Below are 26,572 nucleotides of genomic sequence, written 5' to 3' on the forward strand. Positions count from 1 at the left end.
GTGACGTCACGCCCTGAAGGTCGCACCGCCCTTCGCGGCCCCGCCATACGCTACGTGCGATTCCCCCTGACCGCCAGCTTCGCGCATGCGCCGCTCGGGGAGGAGGCGGGGCTGGGCCGGCTGCGTCGGTCGCGCGCTGCAGCGGCGTGAGGAGAGAGGGAGCGAGAGCGCGCGCACACCGATCAGCCCGCCCCTGTCTCCCGCCTCGCCGCTGCTCCGCCATGGCCGCCTATCGCCTCGTCCTCGTCCGCCACGGGGAGAGCGCGTGGAACCTGGAGAACCGCTTCAGCGGCTGGTACGATGCCGATCTCAGCCCCGCCGGGCAGCAAGAGGCGCGGCGCGGCGGCGAGGCCCTCCGAGGTACCGGTGACCGGGGGAAGAGGGAGGGTGTGGGGGGGTGATGTGTGGATTAAGGGGTGGGGATGTGCGGCCGCCTCGGGCCTCGTGAGGAGGGTTTGGGGTCCTCCGATGCCGGGGGGGTGTTCTCTGGTGCTGGGGCGGGACTTTAGTACCGAAGGGGGAGTATCAGGTAACGGGGCGGGGGGGGCGGTTCTCCGTTACCGGTCACGTCCCTGCCACCCGTGCCCGGTAGCCGCGCGGTGCGGCTGCCATGCTCGGCACCTCGCTGGTTGCGTAAGGCCCGGCTCTAACCTCCCCGGTGTCGCCCCCCCCCGCCCCGTTCCTTCTTGTTCCAGATGCCGGCTATGAGTTCGACATCTGCTTCACCTCGGTGCAGAAACGGGCCATCCGCACTCTCTGGACCGTCCTGGATGCCATCGATCAGATGTGGTTACCCGTTATCCGAACCTGGCGCCTGAATGAGAGGCACTACGGGGCTCTCACGGGATTGAACAAGGCTGAGACGGCGGCGAAGCACGGTGAGGCACAGGTGAAGATCTGGAGGCGCTCGTATGACATCCCTCCACCTCCCATGCAGTCCGATCACCCCTTCTACAGCACCATCTCCAAGGTAAGACCCACTGCTCTTAGTCCGCCTTGCTGGAAGCTCCTAAAAGCCACATTAGGCCCCTGCAGGGTGATGTGGCTTCCTCCACAAAGTCTCCTCTGTCTCTGTTGCAGCAGCCAGGTGGTTGTGCATGATGCTCATTGGCTTTGGGCTGTTCGTCCCACTCCTTCCCAGGGGAGTTGAACCCCTGGGCATTGCACAGACAGATTCAAACCAGAAAGGATGATATCTCTGTTAATGATTATTCCCATGACCTGTGCATGGAGGTTTATTCTGGTGTCTTTGCCCAGAGCAAGCGACATGTGGCTTTCCCTGGGAGGGGCTCAGCCCTGATTGCAGCCTCAGGCTGCTAACATGCTTCTTTGCTTCCAAGCCTGTCTAGTGGGTGCTCAGGTGGAGAATTTAGGGGAGGGACAAAGGCCTTGCCACTGCCTTCCCACACTGCTTGGGTGCACTGGGCTGCTGCATGATCGTGGCTTTTTCCCCAGGACCGTCGCTATGCTGACCTGACAGAGGACCAGCTGCCAACATGTGAGAGCTTGAAGGACACCATTGCCCGGGCTCTGCCTTTCTGGAATGAGGAAATCGTCCCGCAGATCAAAGAGGGCAAGCGAGTCCTTATTGCTGCCCATGGCAACAGCCTGCGTGGGATTGTCAAGCACCTGGAAGGTACATCAGCCCTGCAGGGGTATCACGAGGGTCTCCCCTGGTGCGAGCAGGGCCACAAGTAACAGCCCATCTGTGTTTGCAGGTATGTCAGAAGAGGCCATCATGGAGCTGAACCTGCCCACTGGCATCCCCATTGTCTATGAGCTGGACAAGAACCTGAAACCTGTCAAGCCCATGCAGTTCCTGGGGGATGAGGAGACAGTGCGCAAGGCCATGGAGGCCGTTGCTGCTCAGGGCAAGGTCAAGAAGTGAGAGCAGGCAGCAGGCTATTAAGTAGTAGAGGCCCCCGCCCCCTCCTCCCCTCTGTGCACACCCCCCACAGCTGTAGGAACTTGGAGCTGCAGAACTGGAGCAGCTCCCCAGGATTAGCCCTATTCCCTCGGGACCAGGCTCCCCTCTGCAGACAGCTCGGGGTGAGGGGCTGTGTGTGGAGGGCTGTGTGAAAGGGAGTGCTGGCTCTATCAGGCAGCAGCCACACATCTTTCCTTGCCAAGATCCCAGCCCTCGGGCCCTGTCTGCAGGGGGACGTGCTGAGCGATCCCTTGCTGTGCCAGGCTCCTCTGCTTTGCTTCCTGGCAGCTCTTGTCCCCTGGTTACTGTTGCTTGGTTTAGTCATCCTGGGAGCAGTGGGGTGAGCACAGCGCAGGCAGCAACCAAAGTGGGGACCCCATCCCCTTGTGGGTTTGGGACTGGGATGTGTGGATGCTGAAGGGATTGTGTTTTGGTGCAAGTGGTACTTGTGACCCTGGACGTAGCCCTGCCAGCCCCTGCTTTAACTTATTGCCTCTGGACAAGGGCAAGGGAGCCTGTCGCCCGGAGGTTCGTGCCCACCACATACTTCCCCCAGCTGAAGCCCATCCCAGTCCTGCTAGTGAAGCAGATGTCACTGTCCCCACCTCACCTGCGTGTACGTGGCCCTGTTGCTGTGGCCTCCCCCTCTGCCCATGCCACAAGCCTGGGGCCACGGGGCGGGGGGGGGGGGGGCTGTAACTGTCCAACGTTAACAGCTGTCTTGTTCCACTTCAATAAAGGAGTAATGCGCAATAACGGGGAGTCTGAGCATTGCTGTGCCCGGGTGGGTGCGGCTCCCTCCCTGTCCAGCACCACGTGTGTGTGAGGCAGCAGCTGGGAGCCAAGCTCAGCTCCGCAATCCCGCCCGAGGGTGACACCCAGCCCTCATGCTGTGGTTTTAGGCCACACCCAGAGGCAACGGGCAGGAGGATACGCAGGGCCCTGGGCTGAGCACAGCTGCCCCGCACCAGTTATTGGGGTAGGGCAGGGAGGAGAGCTGCTCCCTGTGTGTGGAAACCTGGTGAAGTGAATGCCCAGAGCTCTGGGTTGTTCACATCACTGCAGCAGCACCACTGGGCTGGGAACACGTGCATCTTCATGGCATGGTACTGTGAAAGCTGTCCCATAGCAGCTCCCCTATGAGTGCCGGAGCAGCCTCTGGCAGCCCCAGCCACACCTCTGGGCTGTAAGGGGTCAGAGCACAGAGCTCTCAAAAAATATTTATTATCTGAAAATTGATTCTGCCAGCAAGGGCCTGGCTGGTGCACCTCCCTGGGCCGGGGCTGCTCTGGCCCTACAGCCCCTCATCCCGCAGGTCCCCTCGCGGCTGCTAGGTCTGCAGGAACTCAGGCTGCACGCGGGCCACCTTACGGAATTCCTTGGTGTGTGTCCGTGGGCACTGCATCTCACACCAGCTGATGGGCACCATCTGCATCCCTGAGATGCCACATGTCAGGGTTCCGCTTCCTGAAATCATGCTCCTCCACGTGGAAAGGGAGGAGGAAAGGAAAGGCAGACAGGAAGCAGCACTGCCATATCCCTACCTGCATCGCTGCGTGCTGCCACCACACCCAGCTCATTCTCTGCTGTGGTCAGGAGGTAGTTGGACTGTGAGTCCCCCAGCGAGATCTGGTCAGACACGGGTTAAGGGAAAGGCCCCCCAGAGGAGATTCCAAACCCCCTGTCCCTGGCAGTAAGAGGAAAGGATACGACTTTGGCCAGGACTATGTCACCAGGGCGGAAACTCTTGTACACTTCCACCTGCACGGGAGAGAGCAGGCAGAAAGGCTCAGTGTGTCAGGGTGCTTGTCAGCAGCAGGACAGGTGCCCCCCACCAGCAGAAAGCAGGGCAGCCGCAGCAGCACAGCCACAGGCAGCACCTCACTGACCTTATCTTTCTCTGTGGCTCGAATATCTTCTTTCCTGAAAAAGGAAACAGAGGGATCTGAGTGGCAGCAAGTGAAGACAACTCTGCAGCCTGCAGCAGGAGCTGCCCAGGCCTCCCTGGGTGCTCCCAGGACACCTTGGATTCCTGCCCAGTGCTCAGGGCAAAGATCCTGCCAGGGCAGCTGCTGCACTGCCCAGAAAAGCCTTCCCCCTCCCTAAGGATGGGACACTTGGACCCCATCTCATGAGGAACCATCCCTCTCCCTACCGTATGGTCCCCCGGAAGATGGATTTCAGTGGTGTGGAGCCGATGTACAGGATGTGCACCTTGGCAAAGCGAGAGTTAATGCTGCAAACCTGCCAGGAGGAAAATGGGAATCAGTGCCAGCAAAAGCCTGCTCTCACCCTGGAGAGCAGGGGAACAGGGAAAGGGCAGGGTGCAGGCAGGACAGGCCTGTATGTGGGGAGCGCATGTCTCACTCTGCCTCCTCCTCGTGACCAAACAAGCAGTGGAGGTAGGATGCCCAGTGAGGAAGACGATACTTGTTCAACTCAAGACACGTGAATAAGGCAGAGACCTACTGTGATCCCAGTCCCTCTCCCACCATAGGCAAACTAATGCCTGGTCAGTGCCACCCTTTCTCCAAGCTGTCCCAGGCACTGCCCTCCATACAGAAAGCTGTGGAAGGGAGAGCAAAGGAAAACTTCCCTTCAGCCCACCTCAGGCAGGCACCATTGCGAGGGAGGTGTCCCCCCCATGCCAATATCTGGCTCCTTTGACAGTAAGGGACCCAATGGTGCCAGCAGGCTCCCTCTGCCCTGCTGGGGTTCCTGCAAAGGGTTCTGACGAGGTGAGGGGCTCCTCATCTCACCCCAAACGTGTGAACAAAGACTGCAGTTTGCCACCACAGTGCACTCTGTCACCCTACCTTGCATGTCACCACGACTCCTACGTCGGGCAGGAGCTGGGGGTCACTGTCTCTCACCACAGACACAACGGGCAGCTGCAGGGCAGTGGACACAAGGGTTAGCTTGGGGCACAGGATAACGGCAGGCACGGGCCAAATCCCATCGGAGCCCAATGGGAAGGGGCCGCGCGGTCTCAGTGCCCAGCAGCCGGCTCCGGGGCCGAGCTCCATGCGCCGCTCCGTGCTCACCCCGTTCTCCTCGCTCGTCTTCTCCACACACCCAGCCAGCGAGGAGAAGATGAATCCGTGCCGGGTGTAGGTCCCGCTGCCAGCCGTGGCCTCCTCCGCGCTGCACAGCCGCTCGCCTAAGGGGCGAGCCCACACTGCCAGGGAACCTCCCGCGCCGGCGGCCCAGGCCCCGCACCGCCCATGCCCGCTCCCGGCCAGCCCAACGCGGCGGGGCAGCGCTGCCCCGGGGGGGGCAACCCCCTCCCCACAGCCTCGGCCTCTCCATACTCCTCCCCCGGGCCACCCCGGCCTGGGCACCCCGCAGCTCCAGGCCCCCGTCTCCTCACCCGCACTCACCGGGGACACAGAGCCGCTCCGGAGTATCCATATTCGCGTCCGGGAGCGCACCTGGAGAAAACCCTCACCCTATTGGTCCTCGGAGTCAATACTGCGATCTAAGCGGCGCAGCTATTGGTCCTTCCCTACCCGTGACCGCGCTGCCCGCTGGGAGTTGTATGCCAGCGCCGGCTGCTGCCGCGTTCCGGCATGCTCGGCGCGCAGGCGCAGTGCGCGGGTCAGCGGGCGCTGCCCGTGGGGCCGTGGAGCGGCGGGCGGCGGGCATGGAGGCGGCGGGCGGCGGGCGGCGGGCGGCAGGTCTGCTCCGGGGCGGTGGGACCGGGCGGGGACCGGGCCTGCAGGGGGCTGGGCGGGCCGGCAGGCACCGCAGGGGTGGGATCTGTCGCCCCGGGGATGCTGTAGGTCTGGAAGGGCCGGAGTGCTGCGGGGCACTGGATCCGGGTGTTGTGGGGCTGGATGCAGTGTGGCTGAGGGTTTGTGCTGTTGGTGTAGGCAGCCTTTGCGTGATGGGGTTGGGTGCCACAGAGCGGCTTTACCTCTGTGCTGCGGATGCTGGGTGCCGCAGGAGGGTGCCACAGGAGGGTGCCACTGGGTTGCGTGGCTCTGGCAGGAGCAGTGCCTGCGGTAGGGCCGAATCTGAGGTTTCCCTCCCTCCCGGGCTGTGGTCTTGGTTATGCTGGTGGTTGCTCAGTGCCCCACTGGGATGTGGGGAGGGCCGAGGGCTGGAGCCCCCAGGGCTCACTGGGCTAGGGAGGGTGTCTGGCTCTGCTGGAGCCTCACACCTGCGGCTGTGCTGCTGTCTGCAGGCAGGTGCCTGGGAACAGAGCCGGGTCCTGCCCTGGGGCTGGTTTCCTCCTCTGTGGGCTCTCTGCTCAGCAGCTGTTGTAGGGGAGGAAGCTGTCCGAGGGGCAGGGAGCTGCTCTGTTTGGAGGGATCTGCTGCTGCTGCAGCACTTTCTGCTGTCACACTGACAGCACAGGGACATGTGCCACCCAAAGGCGGCACAGCAGGAAGTTGTTGCTCTGCTTTTCACCTGATGTGTTCCAGAGTCAAGGGGAAACGTGGGGAACGGGGTGGCACTGGGGTTTGCATATCCCACCTCTCCCTTACCAGGGCACAGGAAACCTGGGCAGGAGCCATTTCTGTGACCTGGGGTGGGCTGCTGGGTCTGGTGCCCTTGTGTCCGGCTGCTCCCAGCCTTGGGTCAGCCCCACGTGTGTCTGGCAGGGCAGAGAGGAGCCCTTCGCTCCTTTGGACAGCCCATCGGGATGTTGCAGCTCTTGCCTTGACCCTTGCTGCTGCTCCCTGTGCAGTGGATATGGCAGCACAGGGAGCTGATCCCCGCTGAGAGGACTCCGTGGTGTGGCAGCACTGCCTGGCACTGTGCCGAGGTGAACACTTGGCCCAGGTTCAGAACGTGCCTTGGCAGGACCCCGGGGCAGCCTCACTGCTTAATATTGATGGGCAGTGCCTGCCCGGAGGCCTGGGGGCCCCGGCCCTGCGGATCACTTTCCCTGCTTATGGGCTGGATCAGGTTCTTCCTCATTCCCAGTGCAGCTCTTGGGTGGGACGAGGGGCTCTACAGACAGGGGAGCACTGCAGAGCATCGCCTTGGCCTGGAGCTGCCCTTTGCTGGTACATGGTCCAAGGTGGATGAGGAAGGAGAAGGCACTGGGACTCTCAGTGGGGCAGGGTGGCCTCTGCAGGTTGATCCAGAGGTTGTGGAACAGCATACTGGCCTTGCTTTTTGGTGATGAGGAGGGGGACTGGGAGAGATAGAGTAATATTGGTCCAGCTTTTCCACATGCATCTTGTTCGGGTTCCCCCATTCCTGACCTGTTGGGAAGGGCTGGGTCTGGGATCATCCCTGGAACTGGCCCAGCATCATGGATGCTCTGGTGCCTTCTCTGGTTTCCCCTGAGTCAGACTCTCCGTGTCGCTGCCCCGGCCCCCTCCCCGCTGGGAAACATGAGATGAGACCAGAGAACACCTGAGCCCAGACACCGAGGGGCCTGTGCCCCCTGCTCCGTGCACAGAGCAGAGGTGTCCCAGCCGCAGCAGCCTCACAGTCTCCAGGAGCCCGGGCTCAGCTCCCCCTGCTCTGCATCCTTGTGCCGAGTGAAGGACAGGCCCCTGCTGTGCTGTGTGGCTGCCACCAGCACATCCTGGAGGGGCAGGAGGGCCTGCTCACGCTGAGCTGTCCCCGCAGGTGTGGTGCGGCAGGGATGAGGAGCCGGCAGCGCGTGTTTGCAGCGGCAATGCGCCTCCTGCTCCGGTGCCTGCGGCTGGGCCGGCGGCGGCGGTGCACGCTGGTGCGGCAGGCGGAGCAGCTCTGGCGCTACGGGCACCTCTGCCTCCGCTCCCTGCTCTACAACTCCTTCACCAATGGCGATGTGGTGCTTGACTCCCTCTTTGAGCCCATCTACTGGCTGGTGGACCATGTCACCCGGTGGTTCGGCGTGGTGAGTACCCTCACCGGGCTCTGGGGACTGGGATGAGCGTGATGCTGGGGCATCTGGGCCTCAGGGCTGCCTGTGCCCTAGGCAGGAAGGAAGTGGGACCTCAGTGTGTTGTTTTGATTGGTTTCCTGTGGCTGCATCCTGCCGGTGCCTCTCCCCATGGCAGCAGGGAACAGACACTGCACACTGTGGTGACAACAGGCCCCATTCACACAGGTGTTTGTGGCACTGGTGATCGGGCTGACGAGCTCCGTCGTGGCCATCGTGTACATCTGCCTCCTGCCCCTCATCCTGCAGACCTACACCCCTGCCTGGATCTGCTGGCACCTCGCCTATGGACACTGGAACCTCATCATGATCATCTTCCACTACTACATGGCCATCACCACCTCACCTGGGCATCCACCGCAGGTGAGACACCAGCCAGCAGTGCAGCCTCTCCTGGTTGGGCACAGCTACAGACATTCACTGGGAACAGCTAAACCAGCCTGGTGTTGTTGCAGGCTGCATACGGATAGGAGCAGCCAGGCTGGGTGAGGAGGTGGTGGTGCGGTCACAGGGGAGGTGAAGAGCAGGGAAAATGGGATGGTTGCAGGGCTTGGGTGCACAAATCTCTTCTGACCTGTGCACAGGCCAAGGATGATCTCACCGGCGTCTCCATCTGCAGGAAATGCATTGCTCCCAAGCCTGCTCGCACCCACCACTGCAGCATCTGCAACAGGTAGGGCCCAACACAGCACTCAGGGCAGCCTCTGGGACCCCTCTCCTTCCCCCTGCCACACTGAGAGATGGGGGCCCCCTCCCCTCTGCTCTGCTGGCTTCTTGCCTCATCTCTCACACAGCCTGCAGGGCTGGGTGCTGCCTGGCCCTTCCCAAACACAGTGCTTGTGCTGACACTGGTGCTACTCTCCTCCCTCCCAGGTGTGTGCTGAAGATGGACCACCACTGCCGTATCCTTTCACAGTACTAACCCATGGCACTCTCCTAGGGGAGCTGACCCTGCTTCCCCCTTCTCTCCCTGTCCTGCACCTCTCCTGAGTCAGCCAGCACAGGGAAGGATGCTGGGGGCTGGGCCCAGAACGACCCTGGTCCCTGGGGTGGATTTGGACCCATGTCACAGTTACATACCCTTAATGCCAGAGGCAGCCTGGCTGAACAACTGTGTGGGACACTACAACCACCGCTACTTCTTCTCCTTTTGCCTGTTCATGACCATGGGCTGCATCTACTGCAGCATCAGTGGCTGGGGGATGTTCCGGGATGCCTATGCAGCCATTGAGGTGAGCCAGCAGCCCCCAGCCCTCACCCTGCCATGCACCGGGGCTGCCCAGGCTGAGCTTGCAGCACAGGGCTGGCCAGGCCTGGCCGTGTTGTTTCCTCTCTCCTTCCTCCTGTGAGGCCCCCAGCTGCCCTGGTCCTGTGGCGGGTGAGGGGGAAAGGCCCCTCCTCTGAGACACGTAACGGGTGTCCTGTTTTCCACCCCCTAGAGAATGAAACTGCTTGAGAAGGAGAGACTGCAGGTGGCTGTCAACCAGGTGGGACATCCCAGCCCCACAGATGCTGCAAACAGCATGGAGCAGAGCTGCCCTGCTGGTTGGGTCCTGCTTGGGGCCCTGCTCTGAGTGAGCACCCTGCAGCCAGAACCAGCCCCTGAGCTTACCTCGTGTGTCAGAGAGCTGGGGCTGGTCGGGCAGCTCTGCTACAGGCACTGCCTCCAGCAGCTTGAGCTCTGCTTCCCTGTGCACCCAGCTCCCGGGGGCTTTGACTGGTGGCAGCTGCTTGGCATGCACTGCTCAGGCCCTGCTGCCCTGGGGAAGCTGCAGTAGTGCATACATCTCACCCTGAGCATCTGGTGTGGTGTCCCTGCCCTTTACCTCCAGCCCCCTGCTTCTCACTGGTGTGCCAGCTTTCATGTGTCTCATGCCTGTCTCGGGCTGCCTCCCCATCACCCTGGCTGTTGTGTTTGGTTCCAGCTGGCCAAGCTCTGTGTCCGGGAGGGGTGGTGCAGTTCCCATCTGGCTTCAAGCTGCAAAGCAGTCTGGGTAGCTCCTCTCTCTCTGATCCTTTTTCAGACATACTACCAGACCCCACCACCCACCTTCTCCTTCCGCCAGCGAGCTTTCCACAAGAGCGTGGTCTATGTCTGGGTCCTATGCAGGTAAGGGGCCCCTGGGCAAAGTGTGGGGGGAAGCAGCGTGCAGCCCCCTGCCCCATGACACTGCTCACCCTCTGCCTCCCTGGAGCTCTTGCACCAACCTCCTTGCCCTGCCAGCTCTTGGGCCACTGAGAAGGAGGGATTTTGGCTCTCCCACAGGGGTGTAGATGTGCTGACCCACTTATGCAGTTGTGGGTGCAGGGAGGCAGCCTCAGCCCTGTGGCACCAGGGAGGGGAAGCTTGTGTGCAGCCCGCTGTCCCTTGCCATCCCCAGCTCAGTGGCGTTGGCCTTGGGTGCCCTGACGCTGTGGCACGCTGCTCTCATCACCCGTGGGGAAACCAGCATCGAGCGGCACATCAACAAGAAGGAGAGGCAGAGGCTGCAGAAAAAGGGCAAGGTGAGCACAGCCTGCAGAGCAGGGGGGTGGCCAGGCCGCAGCCAGACCTGATGTGTGACTCCTTGGCCTGCAGCTCTTCAGGAACCCCTACAGTTATGGCAGCTGGGATAACTGGAAGGTGTTTCTGGGTGTGGACGTGCCAAGGTAAAGATACAGGGAAGTCCCTGCCTGGGAGGGTGGTGGCTCAGCATCATGTGGGGGTACCGGGACACCAGGGCTCTGCTTGGGCAGAGCAGGACAGTGAACATCCCATGCTGTGTGCTGCTCTGGGCTGTGCAAAGCATGGAGGACCTGGGCATCAGCTGCCCTATGGCTCCTCACTCCTGCCCCTTGGCAAGCTCTGGTGTACCCAGCACCATTTTGCCCAGGGAGTTGTGGCTGAGGAGCTCAGTCAGCACTGCAACTCAGGGCCAGGGCTCACAGCCCTGGCTTGGCTTTGCAGAGCTGAGAAGCACCAACACTTGTTTTGGTCTCTTCTCCTGACAGGCACTGGCTCACCCGTGTCCTGCTGCCCTCTCCTCACCTGCCCCACGGGACAGGCCTGAGCTGGGACCTGCCTCCCTGTGTGGCCAAGCAGCGTGCTCCGCTCCTGTCCATCTGAGGCCTGGGTGCTGTGGATGTCCCTCCCCGCAGGCAGGGGAGCATACAGGGGACCCGCTCAGCCACTGCAGCTCCCTTGGATCCGAGCACCAGGTGGAAGGTGGGTGCTAGCACACATTGCTCAAAGGAGCCACAGCAAACACTGGACAATGCTGGTGCAAAGACGCTGCTCTCGGGCCTCCCTGGAGGCTGCAGGCAGCCCGGGAAAGGCGGCAGGGCTGCTGCTGCCTGCTCCAGCTGAGGGAGCTGCCCTCAGAGCACAGGTACAGGCCAGCACACGACAGAGCTCAGCTCTCTGGCAGGGCTGGGCATGGAGGATGCACCCCTGGTCCTGAGCACTCCCCAGGAGTCTTTTTAAGACCATTCAATAAATACTGGATTTTTAAAGGAAGCCTGGCTCTCTTCCCTGGTGGGAGGCACAGAATTCTGGGGATAAGGGAAGAGAAGGACCCCTCCTCCCTCCAGTTCCCCAGTGTGGAAAAAGCAGCACCTTTACCCCATAGAAGAGCACTGAGGTGCCAGCCTAGGCTGCATGGGAACCCCCCACAGCATTACCAAAATGGAGATATTTATTCCTCTGGTGTGTGGGCTGCCACACACCGCACACGTGTGCACAGGCCTGCCCTCTCCACTCACACATGGCCAGTCTGTCTGTCACTGTCCATGCTGCAGCAGAAGGTGGGTAAGTCACAAGTGGCACAGCTCCTTGCCCGCTGGGCGTGCTGAGAAGGTGTCGCAGTGAGGGTCCTGCCTGCCGGCTTCCAGGCTCCAGCCCTGGCCCATGGGGCAGTAACTGGGCTCCAAGGGTCCATGGTATGGTGGGGTATCAGGGGGCTGGTCAGATCGTCGATCAGCACAGGGAGGGGATTCAGGGCATTCACCTGCCTGGGCTGCCCAGCAGGAACCTGCAGGGACAGAGACAGTGCCATCAGCCATGTCTCAAACATGCCAGTGTCCCAGCAGCTCCAGCCACATGCACTCACCATTCCCCCCGTGCTGCCACTGCCTCCTTCCGCACCAGCCTCTTCTTGTCATCCAAAGGCTTGGCCAGTGCCCGGATAACTCGAGCCTTGTATGGGAGCAGCTGTAGGACAGAAAGGGCTCTTAATGAGAGAGCTAGGTGCTGGCTGCCCTCTGGGCAGAGATTTGGGACCCCCTTGCCCCTCTACATTCAGGAGCAGGCACCACACTGCTGCAGGAGCACTTACCACTATTGTGGGCAGGCTGGTAAGCGCATGGGCACAGCGCAGGGCGGCGATGCGGACAGCCTAGAACAAACAGGGGTGAGGGCAGTGAAAGGGGCAGAGGAGAGGGGCATCAGGGGGAAGGAGAAGGACCACATACCATGGTGGGGCTGGAGGTGAGGCTGAGGAATTTAGTGACCAGTGTGTCAACATGCAGGCTCATGATCTGGGGAGCTTCAAGCAGCAGTGGCTGGAGGCAGCTCAGTGTAGAAAGCTGCACCACACGGTCTGAGCAGGATAAGGCCTCGAGGAGGAGGGAAAGCAGCTGCAGGGGGAGAGAACACAGAAGAGATGAGTGACTCCCAGCCATGCACTGTGTGCTGCCACAGTACCTGCTGCTACCTCTCACCATGGGCAGCTCTGTCACCAGCACAGGCTTAGGGAGATGGTTGAGCACATGGGACAGGCCCTTCAGGTAATTGGCCTTCACGTCTGTGGAGAGCAGAGACGGTTACAGGCAGCCAGGGGAAGAAGGGGACGCCAGCTCCAGTCCCCTGGGGTCACAGGCCGGGCTGGGGGTGGCCGCTCACCGGGGCCAGCCCCGTGGAAGCCCTGCACCAGCTTGGGGACGTTGTCAGTGAAGAAGCGCTGTCGGAACATGATGCGCACGTCTGCGTGGCAGCCCTTGTGCAGCACATCCGGGGACTCGGCCATCAGCAGGGAGAAGCCATCGGCTGCAGCAGGGCCCAGCTCTGTGTCGCTCAGCAGGCCCAGCAACTGCGAGGGAGAGAGCCCTGAGAGGTGGTCCTGCTGCTGGGGGTCCCAGCCAGCCCCATGGGGAGCAGGCAGACTCCTGGGCAGCACCCAGCCCCACCGCTGCCTACCTTATCTGTCAGGTGGGAGCTCAGGGGGTGGTAGCGCAGCACCAGGGCTTTGGTCACCTATGCAGGCAGAGCAGATTCAGCACCAGGCCGGCCCCTCATTCCCCCATCCCACATCTCTGCCCCTCTTCACACAGGGCAGGCCTTACCCACAGCAGCAGGGTGAGAGCCTGCGTCCGGTGCAGCCCCTCCACCAGGCCAGGCTCTATCCTGTTCACTGCAAGCTGCAGGATCTCATCCAGCTGCTGCCCTGGGGACACGGAAGGGACAGGCTGAGCTACTATACTACCAGTGGTGGGCAGGGACCCATGGCATCCTCCCTAGCTCCTTACCTGCAGGGTGCTTGTTCACTAGCCCCGCAAAGCACTTGGCAGCTGTGGTGGCAGTGAAGGGGCAGTTGCAGGAGCAGCTCAGCGCCAGCAGTTCCCGGAGCAGCCATTCCTGCTGAGGAATTGCCACCTGGAAATGAAACGGAGTGTGTTACAGCCTGGAGCTGCAGCTCTTCCCTTCTTCTGCCTGTAGAGCTTGCTGTGGTCCCAAGGCAGGAGGACACTCGGCCAAGTCCCTCTTCACCCTGTTCCTGCCAACTTACATTGCGGGGCAAGGAGCAGACAAAGGCCATGAGGAGGGCGACCAGGCGTCTCTGTGCCTCCAAGCACTCTCCATCCTGCAAGGGAAGAGCAATGCCCATGTCATCAGGGTCCCTGCTGCCAACCTGTGCTGGTATCTTCATTCCCTGCCCCTGTTCCAGCACTCCAGCCACAAGCACCCGACACACCTGGAAGGGCTGGAAGGAGCAGGGAAAACTGTTCTGGGGCAGGAAAGAGACCTCTCCATTCAAGAAGAGGGGCACCACGTGAGACACGCTCTGGGCAGCCAGCCTAGGAGAAAGGAGACATTGCAGTGTGCTGCTCTGGGAGGGTTTCCAGAGTTCCCATGTACCTCCTAGGAGGCACAGGGTCTCCCTGCACAGACAGAAGGGGACACAGCCTGCCTCCTCCCCACGATGGAGTATCCAGCTTCCCACCCAGCGTCACTCACTCAGGGCTCAGGTGAGTGGTGGCAGCGCTGATGACTGGGACCATGGCAGCCAGCACCTCTTCCTGCAGCAGTACCTTGCCCAGCGGCGGGTGGGTGCTCTCTGCAGGCAGCGGTCAGAAAGCAGGGTCAGGAACAGCGCCAGGAACAGCTCCCAACCGCAGCCCGCAGTGCCCGCAGCTGCCGGAGGGCGGCAGCAGCAGCCGCCTGCTCCCGGCCCGCTCCTACCTTGCATGGCAGCCTGCACGGCCATGGCCAGCAGGCAGGGCACCACCGTCTGGTGGTAGAACCAGCAGCTCCCGGCGTCCTGCTGGCACTGCACTGCCACGCGGTGCAGGCTCTGGCACACGGAGATGATGTCTTGTGCGCTCCCGGCCTCGCTCCCTGCGGGACACAGGCACTGTCCCATCAAACAGCCCTGCTCCGCGCCGGGATGCCGTGGCAATGCAGCCCTCCCTCCTCCAATGGGATTCACACCCAGCACCGCTGCCATTCCCCCTCTCCCAGCCATCACCAGTAACAGAGGCAGCTCTGGAGCTGTCCACTGCGCCTGTGTTACCTCTCTGCACCTTCCGGAGGTGCTGCAGCAGGACAGGGACAGTCTCCCTCACGATGCTGGTGTGTGTGGACACAGCAGCCAGGGCCTGCAGGCAGCGCTGCCGCACAGAGCAACGGTCACGGGAGCTCTCCTCCTCGCACTCTGAAGAGGAAACACAGTCAGGGGGGTGACGCCAGACCCCCTCACCCAAGGCCCAGACCCTGCAAGTGTGTACGGGGTGAAGCAGCACACAGAGCTAGTCAAGGCACTCTGCCTGCTCTGGGGCTGGGCAGCTCCTCCCCACAAGGGTGATCCCACCTGCACAGGCTGGTTGTCAGCACCAGGCACCACAGTCCCTGTGCTGAGAATCCCCCAAGGAGAGCCACCAACCTATGCCATACAGCACAGCCCCACTGCCTGGCAGGAGCTGAATTGGGATGGGACAGGTTTCCTTCCCAAGCCCTACCTGACTGCAGCTCCTCTTCAAGCCTGGGTACCATGCGTCCAGAGAAAACCTTTGGGTAGATGGGGGCCAGAGATCCTATTGCCTCCATTGCTGCTTCACTGCCAGGGGGAAGGGAGTTAAGAGGGGTGATGTGAGTACTGCTTGTACACCAGCTGCACAGATCTGGGCCAGAAGGTGCATCCAGAAACCCATTTCTCAGCAATCTGCCTTTTCCTGCCCTACTGGCAGGTAGAACAGAACTCCTTGCTTTGACAGGCTCAGACTTTTTAATTTCCAGCCCATAAATCACCTGGTTTATCCCTTTGCTCTTACACCCAACATGTTTTTTTAGTTCAGACAGTTCCTGTGCCTTCCCCAGGCTTTGTTCCTCTCCCCAGAGCATGGGTGACTGCCGTGGTGCCAGCCCACCCCTCACCTGCTCTGGGAATCCTCCTCACACAGAGCAAGACGAATGAGGTGATCCACAACCAGCTCCAGGTCGGAGGGAGACAGGAAGCCTGGAACAAGAGGAATCCTGCCTTCAGCCAAAGGAAAAGATGCTTGTGTTCTGACCAGCATCACTGCCCCTTGGCCAGGTTAGCAGCAATATGCCAGGTTTCAGAGGTACAAGGTGCCCAGCACAAACAGGCAAGAGAGAGACCAAGTGACCCTGGAGCTCATGGCCTGGGTAGAAAGTGCTGCCACTGCTCTTGTACAGCAGGCAAGGACATCCCAGCAGCCACGCAGCACCACGTGTCCCAGCACAGGGTGACACCTCCCTCTGCCTCCGCAAGGGAAACAAGGCACCAACCTTGCAGAGAGCCCAGGACAGTCAGTGCCCTGATCCCAACCAGCTGCAGCTGCACACTGGGGTCCGTCAGTGCTGAGAACACCACAGAGCAAACAGGGGCCTGGAGTGACAGCAGAGTGCTCTCCTCTAGAGAGAGAAGGAGAGATATGGAGTCACTGCCTGCACCTGGCTGCCACTGCACAGCCACCACCACAGCACCTGACAGACCCTTTCTGGGGACCTGCCAGCTGACACCCAACCATGCAGGGTCCCCGGGACATGGCAGAGGTTGCACATGCAGTCAGGTCGGTGACCCTTCCTTCTCTACCAGCATCTGGGAAGGTGAGGTCAGAGCCAGCAGCCCCCAGGGACACAGATGCCCCCAAACGGACCAGCCAGCCTCACCTTCTTCCACATGTCCCCATTTCTGCTGCAGCTCCAAGAAGCCCAGCAGCATTTCCAGGATTGTCCTCCTCTGGCTGCTCTGCAGGGAGACAAAGGTGTAACCCAGATCACAGTCACTGCTGGGACAGAGCCATGCCTCAGTCTGGTGCTTGAAAGGCCAGCAGGCTCCCAGGGGATCCCCACCGGCAGCCGTGGAAGGGTGCCCATCTGACACCCTGCTCTCACCAAGCCCTGCACTGGGCCCTGCTCTGTGAGCTGGGGTGCCCCTCACCTGTGGGTGCTTGGTGTACTGCTCCAGCAGCAGGGGCAGAACGCTGCGGGTGACGTGGTGGCAGGCGCGCAGGGAGGCGCCTGCTGCTGCCTGCAGGAGCTTGGCACTTGGCCACACAAGCTTCATGTCAGGCTCACACAGATGGTGCCTGCAATCTGAGATAGGCTGGGTGTGAGCTGCACCAGCACAGCTCCTCTGACTCGTGTGCAGGGACACAACCGATAGCTGGGACGTGCTGCCAGGGCGCAGCTCTCAGCTGCAGCACAGCCTCCCCAACAGAGCTGCTTTCCCCAGCAGTGAACAGCACAGCCCTAGATGCCCCAGTCCCAGTAGAGAGGGAAGCAACTCAATCCAACAGGCATTTCCTACTGTGCCCCCTTCTCCTCCCTTCCTGCAGCAAATCACCTTGGAGAAGCTAACAATAGCTGTAAGTGCTATAAAAAGAAGAAAGAGGCTTCAAATAGAAAAAGAGCGCAGACCTCTAGCTAGGAGGATGCTTGCAGGCCTGGCTGTTAGGAGCAGGGTAGATGTCTCTGCTAGCTTACCTTGCAGGATGCTGCTGAGGAAGGAATCCAGCAGATCCTCAGTATCAGAGCTGAGCACGGAGCGGGACAGGCAGGCAGCGAGGGCATGCAGGGCAGTCAGGCTCTCAGCCTCCACCTTCTCACTCGCTGTCTGGAACACCTGCAGAGAGGCCACAGGATGAGCTCCACACTGACCCCAACCACAGGCTTCATGCTCCCGATGCAGGCTGAAGGGCCCAGGCTCTTGCCTCACTTGGACAGTGTAGCATATCCAAGCCCCAGGGACATGCTGAGGGGACTGGCCTGTCCCCCCAACTTTTCAGGTGGGGCTGTCCAAGGCCACAGGTTGGGGCTGCTGGGAAACATGGGGCCTGCCTGGTCTGGCTGTGAACTGCTCAGCAGGAGCCCAGTTCTGGTGGAGACTTGCTAGGGCCCTGCACTACTCACCTCCCTGCGCAGGGATGACCAAAGGCTGGGGAGGAATTCCTGCAGCTCCTTCTGCCCGTAGATGGCACAGCAGGCAGTCTGCAAGAGGGAGTCAGGAGAAGGCATCAAAGAGAAGCCAGTACAGGGAGGACACAGAGCAGAGACACTGCCCAGCCTGGCAAGCTCATGCTGAACTGCACAAACTACTTAAGTGACAGAAAAAGAGGGAAAGGTGACGCAGGCCAAACTGGAAATTGTAGCTCTGCAAGGGAGAGTCTCTGGCAGGGCCAAGGGCTCAGAGGTGGCTGGCAGCTGCTGCAGCTGCCACAGGCCAACTGTGGGCTGAAGGTAAAGGATTTCTCCTTACCAGAGTCTGCAGGGCATCAAGCTTGGCACTTTGCAGGTCTGAGTCCATCTTCTCAATGAGCAGAGGGAGAAGGAACTGCAGAGAGAGGCACTTTGACTCAGCCCACCCTTTGCACCACATTGTCCATGGCCCTGCAGGGCTGCAAGCTCAGCCTCTGCCAGGAGAGCAGAGGTGGAAGCATACCCAACAAGAGGCAGCTCCTGCACCCTCCCCATGCCCAGCCCAGCAGGAGACAAGGCTGTACTATTGCATGCTCCTGGTCCCAACTGTTCCCATCCCACAGAGCCACAGCAGGAGCTGCAGCTCTAGGAAATGCAGCCTGTGCTCAGGGAGCAATGGGGTGGCCAAGAACCCCCTGGGAGCTTTCTACCTCAGCAAATTGGGGTGTGGAGGCCAGCACAGCCCGAAGGCTCAGGATCAGGTCTTCCCTCTGGATGCCGTGTGGATCATTAGGAGGCTGGAAAGGAAGCAGACAGAAGGTCAGGAAACCTCCCAACCCCACCATCAGCTGAGGCCGCATCACCTCGTCTTCAGCAAAGCAGGGGCAGTGGAAGTCACTGCAGCCAGCTTGGCACCAGCCTGTCAGCCTGGGTACCACAGCTAGCAGCCAATACTGCCCAGTCAAGACTCTTGCCCATCCTCAGGGACACAGGCCCCTGAGAAAACACCAGAAGGAACAGGCTGTGGCACAGGGCAGACTCACTCACTGGAGTAAAATCAATGGGGAAGTAACAGGATGTAACTTCAAACAGCTCCTCCACAAAGGGACCTGCAGGGAGAAGAGACTGAGTAAGCAGAGATGTTGGGCTAAATATGCACAGCAGCTATGCCCAGCACCCACCATAGGCAGGCTCTGCAGTTCCTGAAGTATGTTAGGGACCACCCCAGGCCTGGTCAGAACCAAGAGCCACCCAACAGCTCACTGAAAAGTGACATGTGTCCCAGTCAGCTCTGCACAGCTGGCACAGGCTCACCCAGGGCATAGTTCTTGGCAATGAGATCACGCACAATCTGGAAAGCCACCAGCAGATTGCGGGGATCCTTCTCCCCATCCATCACCTGGATGAAGCCGAAGGTGAAGTCAGCACCAAGGCCCTTCAGCTCTGTAGAAAGAAGGAGCATAAGCAGGTGCAGGATACCAGACCCCACCAACATGGCATGAAATCAGCCCAGTTTCCCCTGCCCCTCCAGTTTACTCCAGCCAGGCCACAGAGCCCTCAGAGAAGGCAAAAGCAAACCCTTCTCCCAGCTTGGACAGCCCCAGAGTGGCACTGTCACCTGCCCCTCACCTTCCTCCCTGGTGCCCATGAAGTTGGTGATGATGCTGTAGACTGTGTGGCGGTCCAGCTGCAGCAGGGACTGCAGGGAAGAGCAGAGCAATCAGAACACTGCTGCACAAAGCAACAGCACCACCCACCACCCCAGGGCAGCACATGCCCTTGAGAAGAGGGCAGGACCTCCAGTAGCCCAGCTGCTGCTTCCTGGCATGCAAATCCCATTTATCCCATGCAAAGTGTGCACATGCCTATTCAATGGCATGTGAGCATGACTGTGTCCATCACTGCATGAATGCACCACCACAATAACATCAGAGCCACACACGTTGCCCAAGGCCCTGCCAGTGTAAACAAACTGGAGGAGAATCTAGGGCCTGAAGGCTCTTAAATACAGCCTGTAGAATAGAGCAAAGGAAATAATTCCCTCAAGGCTGAGAGAAGAGAGAACAAGGGCCAAACAGGATGCTTAGCTGCTGTCTGCCTCTTGCTCTGCAGTGAGCCATGCTGTCTCTAAGCTCTGCAGAAGCACTGCACTGAATGATGCACTACACTGCACTGCTACTGAGTGTGCACAGTCCCCAAGGCTGGCAGGCCATACCCAGACACCCAGGGAGCAGGGATAGAAGGACAGGAAATCACATTGCTCACCTGCACATGTACCTCCTGGAAGATGGCTTTGAGCACAGACACCGCTAGCCCTGGGGACAGCACCTCACACATGCTCTGGGGACAGGAAAAGAAGAGCAGGAGTAGAAAGCCATGATGGTAACCATGTAACAGAGCTCCTGCCTCTGTATTCTAAGTACCTACAGGATCTTCTCTTACAGGGAGAGCTCACTACCCCCACAGACAGGTCAGGACAAGGGGCTTATTATTTCTGCTGCTCCCCAGGGTAGCTAAGAAATCCTTGCCCCAATATCAGCATGGGGCAGGAAATCAAGTCTTCCCTCTGCTGCCCCACTGCAAAGGGCACAGCAGGAGCATGGAGGAGACAGGGCAATGCCACCAGACAGGAGCTAACAGCCTAGCCAGGCACTGCTCAACCTGTATCCATGTGTTGCACCTCTCTGGCACCATCCTGCAACACATCCCAGCACTGTGGGCTGAGGGAGGGAGCTCACCAGTGCTCGGAGTCCCTGGAGCACCGAGGGAATCACAAGGTGATGATCTTGCAGCCGGTTCTCATAGAACAGGACCAGATGCAGCACTGTCAGAAAGCGACATCAACATGTGTCAGTCCCAGGAAATATAGCTGCTGGGCTCCAGGCCCAGCTCTGCCAAAAGCAGCTGCCAGAATAAGAGCGAGCACATCCTGCACTGGTGAATGAGGAGAAATGCCACTGTGGGTGCACCCACCTGGCTCCAACACCTTCACCCTCCCCTCGAGAGCAACCCATGTCTGACCGCAACAGGGCAGCACCTGCCTCTGGCAACTGCAGAGGTGCTGGAGCTACCCAAGGCATTTGCCTTGGCCTGTCCCAACATGCAGGTGCAGACAACAGCAGCAACAGGGCAGACATGGGCTTAGCGGAAGCTAGAGGATGTCATGGGGTGCGGCACAGGGCTGGAGCAGCAGCTCCGGCTCCACAGCACGTTCTCGGACCCTGAGTCACGGCCATGGGCGCCTGCACGCCCCAGCCCTCGGGAGCGGCAGCAGGAAGCAGACTGGAAGAGCCAGCTGGCAGCATCCTGTGCCCACAGCTGTGCAGAAACTCACACCCCCAGGAGGCAACCTGACGCAGTGCTTGGGAAATGAGCTGCGTGAGCAAGAACACGAAGGGAGATGGGGCCAGATGTGGGTGTTATAGCAGCTACCCTTGCCCTCCGAGGAGCTGGTTCTGCTCACCTTCCTCCAGAGCTCCTGGTGACTTGGCTCTAAATCCAGTTTGCTGCGAGTGCTCAGGTGCCCTGACTCTGCCAGGTATCCCCACTGAACCTCCCCACCTCCAGAGCACCTCAGTCCCCACACAGCCATCACATCTGACTCCAGCTACACCAGCAGAGTCTGTCCTCTGCACAGCTGCTCTTGCCTAGTACCAGTCTGAGACTTACAGAGCACCAAATCCCAAGGGATAAGCACTTCCATCCTTCTCTTTCTCCACCTCTTATTAGCTGAGCCCCCCTGCCTTGGCAGCCTGGTTCAGCTACCCATCAGCACAGGTTCAGCTACCCATCAGCAAGGCTCCCACTGGCTTCCCCTACTGCCAGCCAGTTGCTATGGGGCACTTAACACAGCCAAACCTTCTTTTTGCTTCCATTAGCAGGGCACCTTCCACTATGCACACCAATCCTCTACTCCACTCTCACCTTTACACTGATCTCTTCTCCTTCTCAGGCCCCAGGGTTCCTTCAGATTTAACTTGGGCAGGCCTCAGGGCTGCAACATGACTAGCTTTGTGAACAATGGTTTTCCTTCATTCAATCACCACCACCGAAGGATTTTGACATACAGATGCATCCTCAAGGTGTCCCACATGGTGCTGAGCATGCCTGGGTATGCAGTACCCACAGAGCCATACCTAGGGCTTTGGTGTCTGCAGGGACAGACCTGAATTGTGTGAGGAGAGTGGAAAAAGGGCTGCAGTGTGAGGCCCCGTGCCCTCCCTGAACTTTGACTCGAGAGACATGCATGAAGTTGTCATTGGGCTAGATCAATCCCTTTGCCAACTGCAGGACAGCCACCTGAGCAGCACAGGCTTTGCCTCAACCTGCCAGCAGAGACTCGAGGGCCCAGAGCAGCCCTTACCTTCCTTCTCCTGGAGCAGGGAGTAACACTGGAGCAGGACTTGCGACAGCAGCTGCATGCCTCGGCCTCGCATCCGAGGATCTGTGTTCTCCAGGCAAAACCTAGCCCATGGGGAGAAAGCACAAGAGGTCTGTTGTGAGCAGGAATATTCAAGCAGGAAGCACATCCTGAGCAGACACATTATAAAAACAAAGAGGTACTGCTCTCTGGACAGGGGGTGGTGGCCCAGTCCTGCCTGACCTGCCAGCAGGGTGGGAGCAGACTCCTCTGCCCCTGATTCTGCTGCACACATGCACCCAGAGCCATGCAGCAATAACTCCAAGCTTTCAAGTCAGACCAAAGAAATTGCTCTCGCACCATGCTCTGCACCTGAAATTCAGGCTCCTGAGATCACAAGGGCGAAAAAAGGGCAAAGCCTCTTACAATGAGGCAAAGCCAGCCCCCAGCTTGGGAGAAACAAGCCTCCCCAAGTCCCAGGCCACCACAGTGCACAGACAGAAGCAAAAAGCTGAGCGCCAGCCAACTGGTGACACGGTGATGTGCAGCTGTGTGCTCAGGGACAGTCCCAGCTAAGAAGTGCCCGACAGCTTGCTGCTGCCACAACACCTTGGTTCTGGGAGAGCTGCTCCAGCCTTGTTCTTTCCCAAATAGCTCCCAAGCCCTGGGAGGCAAAGCACTGCTTAGACCCCATGCTGTGAGCAGACAACATCCTTGCAGGCCTGCATGCTGCAGCGTGTCTGCCAGCACTGAAACTAGCTCATCCTGGACTAGTATGCTTTCCCTTCTCACTGACCTTCCTTGCAAGGAATCTTCCCTTGCAAGGCCCTTATGCGATGTACAACGTGTAAAAGGCTTTTCTTACCCCAGGGCTTCTATAAGCTGCAGCACAGTCCAGCTTCCATCTTTCAACCCTGAAGAAAAGAGGTAGAGAGAGTGAACCAAAGAGACTCCCAGACCCTCATTCAGGCACAGCGCTGGAGACCATTCCAGGAAGATTCCCAGCAGCACCACAGTGGGAAAGGCTGTCCAGCACCTCACTGAGCACTTGGCTGGTGCAGCTGCCTCCAGCCCTGCCTGCAAACACATGAGGGACCAAGATCTACCTCAGCTAGATCAGAGCTGAGAGCCTCTACCAGCTCCACACAGCCTGGCTGCATCCATGACCAACACGTGCAAATACCCTAACATGAGCAAGCCAGGAGGAGACAGAGAGCTGCTGCCCAGGTGCTTCCTGAGGGAGAACTGCGCGAACAAACAGTCAGGATCACCCAGTTTCCCAGGTTGGCTCCACCACCTCCCTGCTATGCTGAGCAAGACCTGCACAAACTCCCTCCAATATGGAAGAATGGGAGAAAGGCAGCTCTGTGGTCAGAGAAAGACGAGGAGTCTATTTCCAGCTCTGACTCAGACACCTCACCAGGTTGCCTCACTCACCTCCTGCCTCAAGAATCTTGCAGCTTAACTGGGGGAAGAGTCACTCCTCAGGAGGTTTGGTAAGGACCTGCTGCATCCTGCAAGAGCCTCGGCAGAAGGGTCCCCGTTCCTGCCACCCACCACCAATATGATACCTTCCCAGTATGACAGCTCTGTGTGTGGTCAGACATGGGGGTGGAAGGCACAGGCCTGCCTTTAGGTTCGGATCCCTAACCTGCAGCTCAGGTAGCAAGTAACATTACTGGAAACAAGCAGCACCCCTCATTCTTTGCCTGAACAAAACAGCTGTCCTCCACAAAACCCAGCACTTTCCAGTCACTGAGATGCACTGTCTTTGCCCAGGAGCACTTCTGGACACTCTGAATAGCCCTGTTCATCCCTCTGCCCTGCTGAAGTCTTGCCTACATGACTGACAAGAGCATCCACTCCCTCAGAAGCCTAAAGGTTTCATTTGGGGCTTTCCCAGGCCTTGTCTCAGCTGGTGTCTCCTGCTGTTGCAAGCATTTACTGGCTCTTCCTAAGCAGCTAATTCCAGGATTAAGTCGTGCTGCTCATCAGAGCGCGGTCTCTAGGGATGGGAGAAGAGATGAGAGTGTTTTCTGACAGCAGGCAGCCGTAACTCCAGAGATAGAGCTTCCAATCCCGCTTGGCACAGCAGGGAGAGGGAGCCTGGACTGTGGGACAGAACAGATAAGGGGAGCAGTGAGGAAGCAGAGGAGCCCAGGAAGCTGCAGAGTCACCAGGTACTGCCTTGAGCGATAGCTGTAACCTGCTGGAAAAATCTCTTGCAGAGCAGTGCAACAGCGAGTGGATGCTGTGCACTGACACAAGGCAGAGAGTGCTGCCAGGGGAGCTCATACAGCCCCTTCACACTCAGCCTCCCGACATCTGCAAGCTCATGAGAAGCCCTTGTGCCTCTGAACCACTGTGGAGCAGGTCCGAGAAAAGCAATGTCCCTGCAGCCAAGCACTCTGCCTCTGGGTTTCAGAGACTGAAAGCAGCATCTATGCAGAGCTGCTGGTTTCCTAATCAACAGGAAAGAGCTGAAGTGCAGTGATCAGACCACAATCAGCTACTGATGCTCCCTGTGGTTGGAGGCCCCTTCACCTCACATGGGGTGACCACACCAGCCCTGAAGCAGGACCTGTGAGCTCTGCCTCCTGCTCAGAGGCAGAGCCCTGCTGGCCACCGCTAAAGCGCCAGCACAGTGTAATTGGAACTGCTTCATCAGCACAGCAGTGAGCCCGTGAAACTTCTGCCTCCACATCTGGCAGCAGCAGCACATCCCCAAGGTTAATTACACACCTTGAATCCCAGCACTCCTTCAGCAAGAGGAGCTGCCTTCCTGTTCTGGTGTTCCTGCAACCCCAGAGGCTAAACAGAAACAAGCCATTTACCCGCTGCTGCATTATTACTCAAATCAATCTGCTCCCTTTCCCCACACGTCTGTCCCCGTTTCACACGGTGTTCTTCTAGACATTAATCACTTTTGTAAGCTTTCCATTCCTGTCTCCCCCACACCCTCAAAATACAGGGAGCGTGTGATGGATTTCTGTACCAGCACTATCTTCTCCTCATCTTATGACAAAACTGAGTTCAGCCTCCTCCTGCCACCCACTGACCCGTGCAGCCCAGCTGCCTGTGACAGCACCGAGCCCTTTCTTCCCCTTGCCAAGTCACTCTCAATTTAGCGCTCAGCAACACATGGGAGCAGCTCAGTGTGTTTCTTCCAACAATTGCACAACGGCCACAAGGTTAGAAACCTCCCCTTTCGCTCAGGGCTACGTGATGTAATTTAATACTTTGTGATGTGTGATTCTGTGCAGGGTCAGAGCGGCGAAGGAGACTCGCTGGCTCCTCCCTTGTCAAGGTGGGTTTGTCATAAGCACCAGCAGCTGATGAGAGCTGAGCTGGGGGCAACAGCAGCAACTTTTCCCTTTGAGTCTCTGAAGACAAAGCTTTCTCTGGGCACTTCTATAACATGACCACAGATGACAACAGCAGTTGTAAGGTTACCATTCCCCTGTCTATTCCAAATATGTTGGAAGCTTTGTGCGACTCTTGCAAGATCCTGAATGTCACCAGGTTTAGTGAATTCCTCCACATTTCCTTGGCATTTTCTTCACATGGGCCACTGGGTTACCCTCCTGTTCTGCCAGCTGTTCTGCCAGCTCATCTCCTCACCAAGCTACCATGGATCAGTTCACAATCCATCAGCCTTGGGAAATGTCTATAAGCTACCTCTTTCAGTAACGCAAACTATATACTCCTTCTCTGCTCTCTCAAGTCCTTTCCAAACACACTGAAGCTACTGCCTAGAAACACAAACACAGCACCTTATCCTTGGAAGGTCACATTCCTGAAACTGCAAATTCCCTAATGTAACAAAGTCACCAAACCACCACCCCAAAGCAGAAACACAAATTACCCAAGGAAAGTAACTGCCTCAAGCCTTGACAAGAAAGAAGAAACCACAGCGGGGGCAGTCAGAGACCTGGGTCCCAGAAACAGGGACCAGTGAAACCAATCACCCCCCACAGCATCTCAGCAAGGACAGGAGCTCCCTTCCCAGTGGTGCCTTCACTGATACACACCCACCCCCCAGACAGCCACAGCCAGTGGCTTCCACTGCACCCCAAACCCTCAGTGCTGGGCCTGCAGCCTTGTGCTTCTCTCAACTCACACATCTCACACCACATCCCCCTCCCTAGCACCTCAATTCCCTGTTCCAGGGGATTCCAGACCCTGACACCACCAGTTGACCCAACACCTTCAATCCCACCCCATGCTCTAGACCAGCCATCTAAAACCCTGATCCACCTCACAGACCCCTTAACTCTGCCTTCACCTCCTCATCCTCGTTCCCTACAGCCCTCACCCTGGCTGCTGCCCCACGCTTGCCCCATAGTCCGTATCCTCTCAATGCCCAGCTCACCGCTGCAGGCCCCACCCCTTCCCCATGACCTGGCTCACAACCGCACGCTCCAGCCCCACAGCTACCACCGCGCTCCATCCCACACCCACAGCCAGGCCCGTTGCGCTCCCTAAGCCCTGCCCCACAGTCCAACCCCACGCTCGCAGGACCCGCCCCGCCGCACCCCCGCCGCGCCCAAGCCCGGCTCCGCCCCGGTACCTGCCGCCACCTCAGCGGCGCGGCCGTCCTGCTGCCCGGTCACGAAGTCCTGCACAGAGGCTGCGAGCGCCGTAGCCCCCGCCTGGGCCTCGGCCGCCGCCATGACACCGCACGCCTCAAGCAGCGGAGCCGGCTCCGCCCTGTGCGCATGCGCCAGGCCCTGGTCCGGGGGGAACGGGCACAGGCACGCGGAG

At 59.3% G+C, this 26,572-nt stretch overlaps 4 protein-coding genes across 8 annotated transcripts; 2 read left to right on the plus strand and 2 right to left on the minus strand.

Annotated features, from left to right (window-relative positions):
- Positions 1–98: 98 nt before the first annotated feature.
- PGAM1 (phosphoglycerate mutase 1) lies at positions 99–2,683 on the plus strand. Its single transcript, XM_061458960.1, has 4 exons — positions 99–360; positions 696–970; positions 1,456–1,636; positions 1,719–2,683. The coding sequence occupies exons 1-4, from the start codon at positions 222–224 to the stop codon at positions 1,886–1,888; spliced, it is 765 nt and encodes a 254-aa protein (XP_061314944.1). The 5' UTR covers positions 99–221; the 3' UTR covers positions 1,889–2,683.
- Positions 2,684–3,178: 495 nt separating this feature from the next.
- EXOSC1 (exosome component 1) lies at positions 3,179–7,040 on the minus strand. Its single transcript, XM_061459558.1, has 9 exons — positions 6,947–7,040; positions 5,437–5,711; positions 4,972–5,358; positions 4,744–4,818; positions 4,083–4,171; positions 3,817–3,850; positions 3,638–3,688; positions 3,472–3,556; positions 3,179–3,364 (listed from the first exon to the last, which is right to left on the minus strand). The coding sequence occupies exons 1-9, from the start codon at positions 7,038–7,040 to the stop codon at positions 3,258–3,260; spliced, it is 1,197 nt and encodes a 398-aa protein (XP_061315542.1). The 3' UTR covers positions 3,179–3,257.
- ZDHHC16 (zinc finger DHHC-type palmitoyltransferase 16) lies at positions 5,511–11,310 on the plus strand. 2 transcript variants are annotated; one of them, XM_061459018.1, is made up of 11 exons: positions 5,511–5,604; positions 7,517–7,769; positions 7,983–8,177; positions 8,399–8,487; positions 8,688–8,716; positions 8,913–9,046; positions 9,254–9,301; positions 9,839–9,924; positions 10,196–10,319; positions 10,393–10,463; positions 10,806–11,310. In XM_061459018.1, the coding sequence occupies exons 2-11, from the start codon at positions 7,533–7,535 to the stop codon at positions 10,918–10,920; spliced, it is 1,128 nt and encodes a 375-aa protein (XP_061315002.1). In that variant the 5' UTR covers positions 5,511–5,604; positions 7,517–7,532; the 3' UTR covers positions 10,921–11,310. The 2 variants fall into 2 exon arrangements, with proteins under 2 accessions (XP_061315002.1, XP_061315003.1); XM_061459019.1 differs by lacking the exon at positions 9,254–9,301.
- A 160-nt stretch (positions 11,311–11,470) lies between these two features.
- Positions 11,471–26,504, minus strand: MMS19 (MMS19 homolog, cytosolic iron-sulfur assembly component). 4 transcript variants are annotated; one of them, XM_061459012.1, is made up of 31 exons: positions 26,379–26,504; positions 22,674–22,722; positions 21,812–21,912; positions 20,187–20,272; positions 19,714–19,788; positions 19,078–19,147; positions 18,763–18,891; positions 18,496–18,557; positions 18,159–18,245; positions 17,789–17,863; positions 17,443–17,520; positions 17,017–17,155; positions 16,472–16,626; positions 16,201–16,279; positions 15,817–15,942; positions 15,442–15,523; positions 15,027–15,124; positions 14,582–14,722; positions 14,251–14,406; positions 14,026–14,125; positions 13,763–13,865; positions 13,577–13,651; positions 13,317–13,443; positions 13,134–13,234; positions 12,988–13,044; positions 12,694–12,880; positions 12,513–12,595; positions 12,264–12,428; positions 12,128–12,187; positions 11,903–12,003; positions 11,471–11,824 (listed from the first exon to the last, which is right to left on the minus strand). In XM_061459012.1, exons 1-31 carry the CDS (start codon positions 26,479–26,481, stop codon positions 11,797–11,799), a joined length of 3,078 nt encoding a protein of 1,025 aa, XP_061314996.1. In that variant the 5' UTR covers positions 26,482–26,504; the 3' UTR covers positions 11,471–11,796. The 4 variants fall into 4 exon arrangements, with proteins under 4 accessions (XP_061314996.1, XP_061314998.1, XP_061314999.1 ...); XM_061459014.1 differs by having other exon boundaries at positions 26,389–26,481; XM_061459015.1 differs by lacking the exon at positions 22,674–22,722 and having other exon boundaries at positions 26,379–26,461.
- Positions 26,505–26,572: the final 68 nt, after the last annotated feature.

This window comes from Pezoporus flaviventris, unplaced genomic scaffold (assembly GCF_033815535.1).
Source record: "Pezoporus flaviventris isolate CSIRO_AGI_PZ_B2104156 unplaced genomic scaffold, CSIRO_AGI_Pfla_v1 ptg000029l, whole genome shotgun sequence".
NCBI classification, from domain to species: domain Eukaryota; kingdom Metazoa; phylum Chordata; class Aves; order Psittaciformes; family Psittacidae; genus Pezoporus; species Pezoporus flaviventris.

Excerpts from the sequence above, each read along its gene's own strand:
- ZDHHC16 (XM_061459018.1), top strand. The coding sequence starts at position 7,533 with ATGAGGAGCCGGCAGCGCGTGTTTGCAGCGGCAATGCGCCTCCTGCTC. Across the intron at positions 9,302-9,838 it reads TGCAGGTGGCTGTCAACCAG|ACATACTACCAGACCCCACC; the intron begins GTGGGACATCCC and ends ATCCTTTTTCAG. Across the intron at positions 9,925-10,195 it reads TATGTCTGGGTCCTATGCAG|CTCAGTGGCGTTGGCCTTGG; the intron begins GTAAGGGGCCCC and ends TGCCATCCCCAG.
- PGAM1 (XM_061458960.1), top strand. The coding sequence starts at position 222 with ATGGCCGCCTATCGCCTCGTCCTCGTCCGCCACGGGGAGAGCGCGTGG. Across the intron at positions 361-695 it reads CGGCGGCGAGGCCCTCCGAG|ATGCCGGCTATGAGTTCGAC; the intron begins GTACCGGTGACC and ends TTCTTGTTCCAG. Across the intron at positions 971-1,455 it reads TCTACAGCACCATCTCCAAG|GACCGTCGCTATGCTGACCT; the intron begins GTAAGACCCACT and ends CTTTTTCCCCAG.
- EXOSC1 (XM_061459558.1), bottom strand. The coding sequence starts at position 7,040 with ATGCTGTTCCACAACCTCTGGATCAACCTGCAGAGGCCACCCTGCCCC. Across the intron at positions 5,359-5,436 it reads AGCGGGCAGCGCGGTCACGG|GTGCGCTCCCGGACGCGAAT; the intron begins GTAGGGAAGGAC and ends GGTTTTCTCCAG. Across the intron at positions 3,851-4,082 it reads ATCTTCCGGGGGACCATACG|GAAAGAAGATATTCGAGCCA; the intron begins GTAGGGAGAGGG and ends TTCCTTTTTCAG.
- MMS19 (XM_061459012.1), bottom strand. The coding sequence starts at position 26,481 with ATGGCGGCGGCCGAGGCCCAGGCGGGGGCTACGGCGCTCGCAGCCTCT. Across the intron at positions 19,789-20,186 it reads TCCAGGGACTCCGAGCACTG|AGCATGTGTGAGGTGCTGTC; the intron begins GTGAGCTCCCTC and ends TCCTGTCCCCAG. Across the intron at positions 18,246-18,495 it reads TCCCCATTGATTTTACTCCA|CCTCCTAATGATCCACACGG; the intron begins GTGAGTGAGTCT and ends CTTCCTTTCCAG.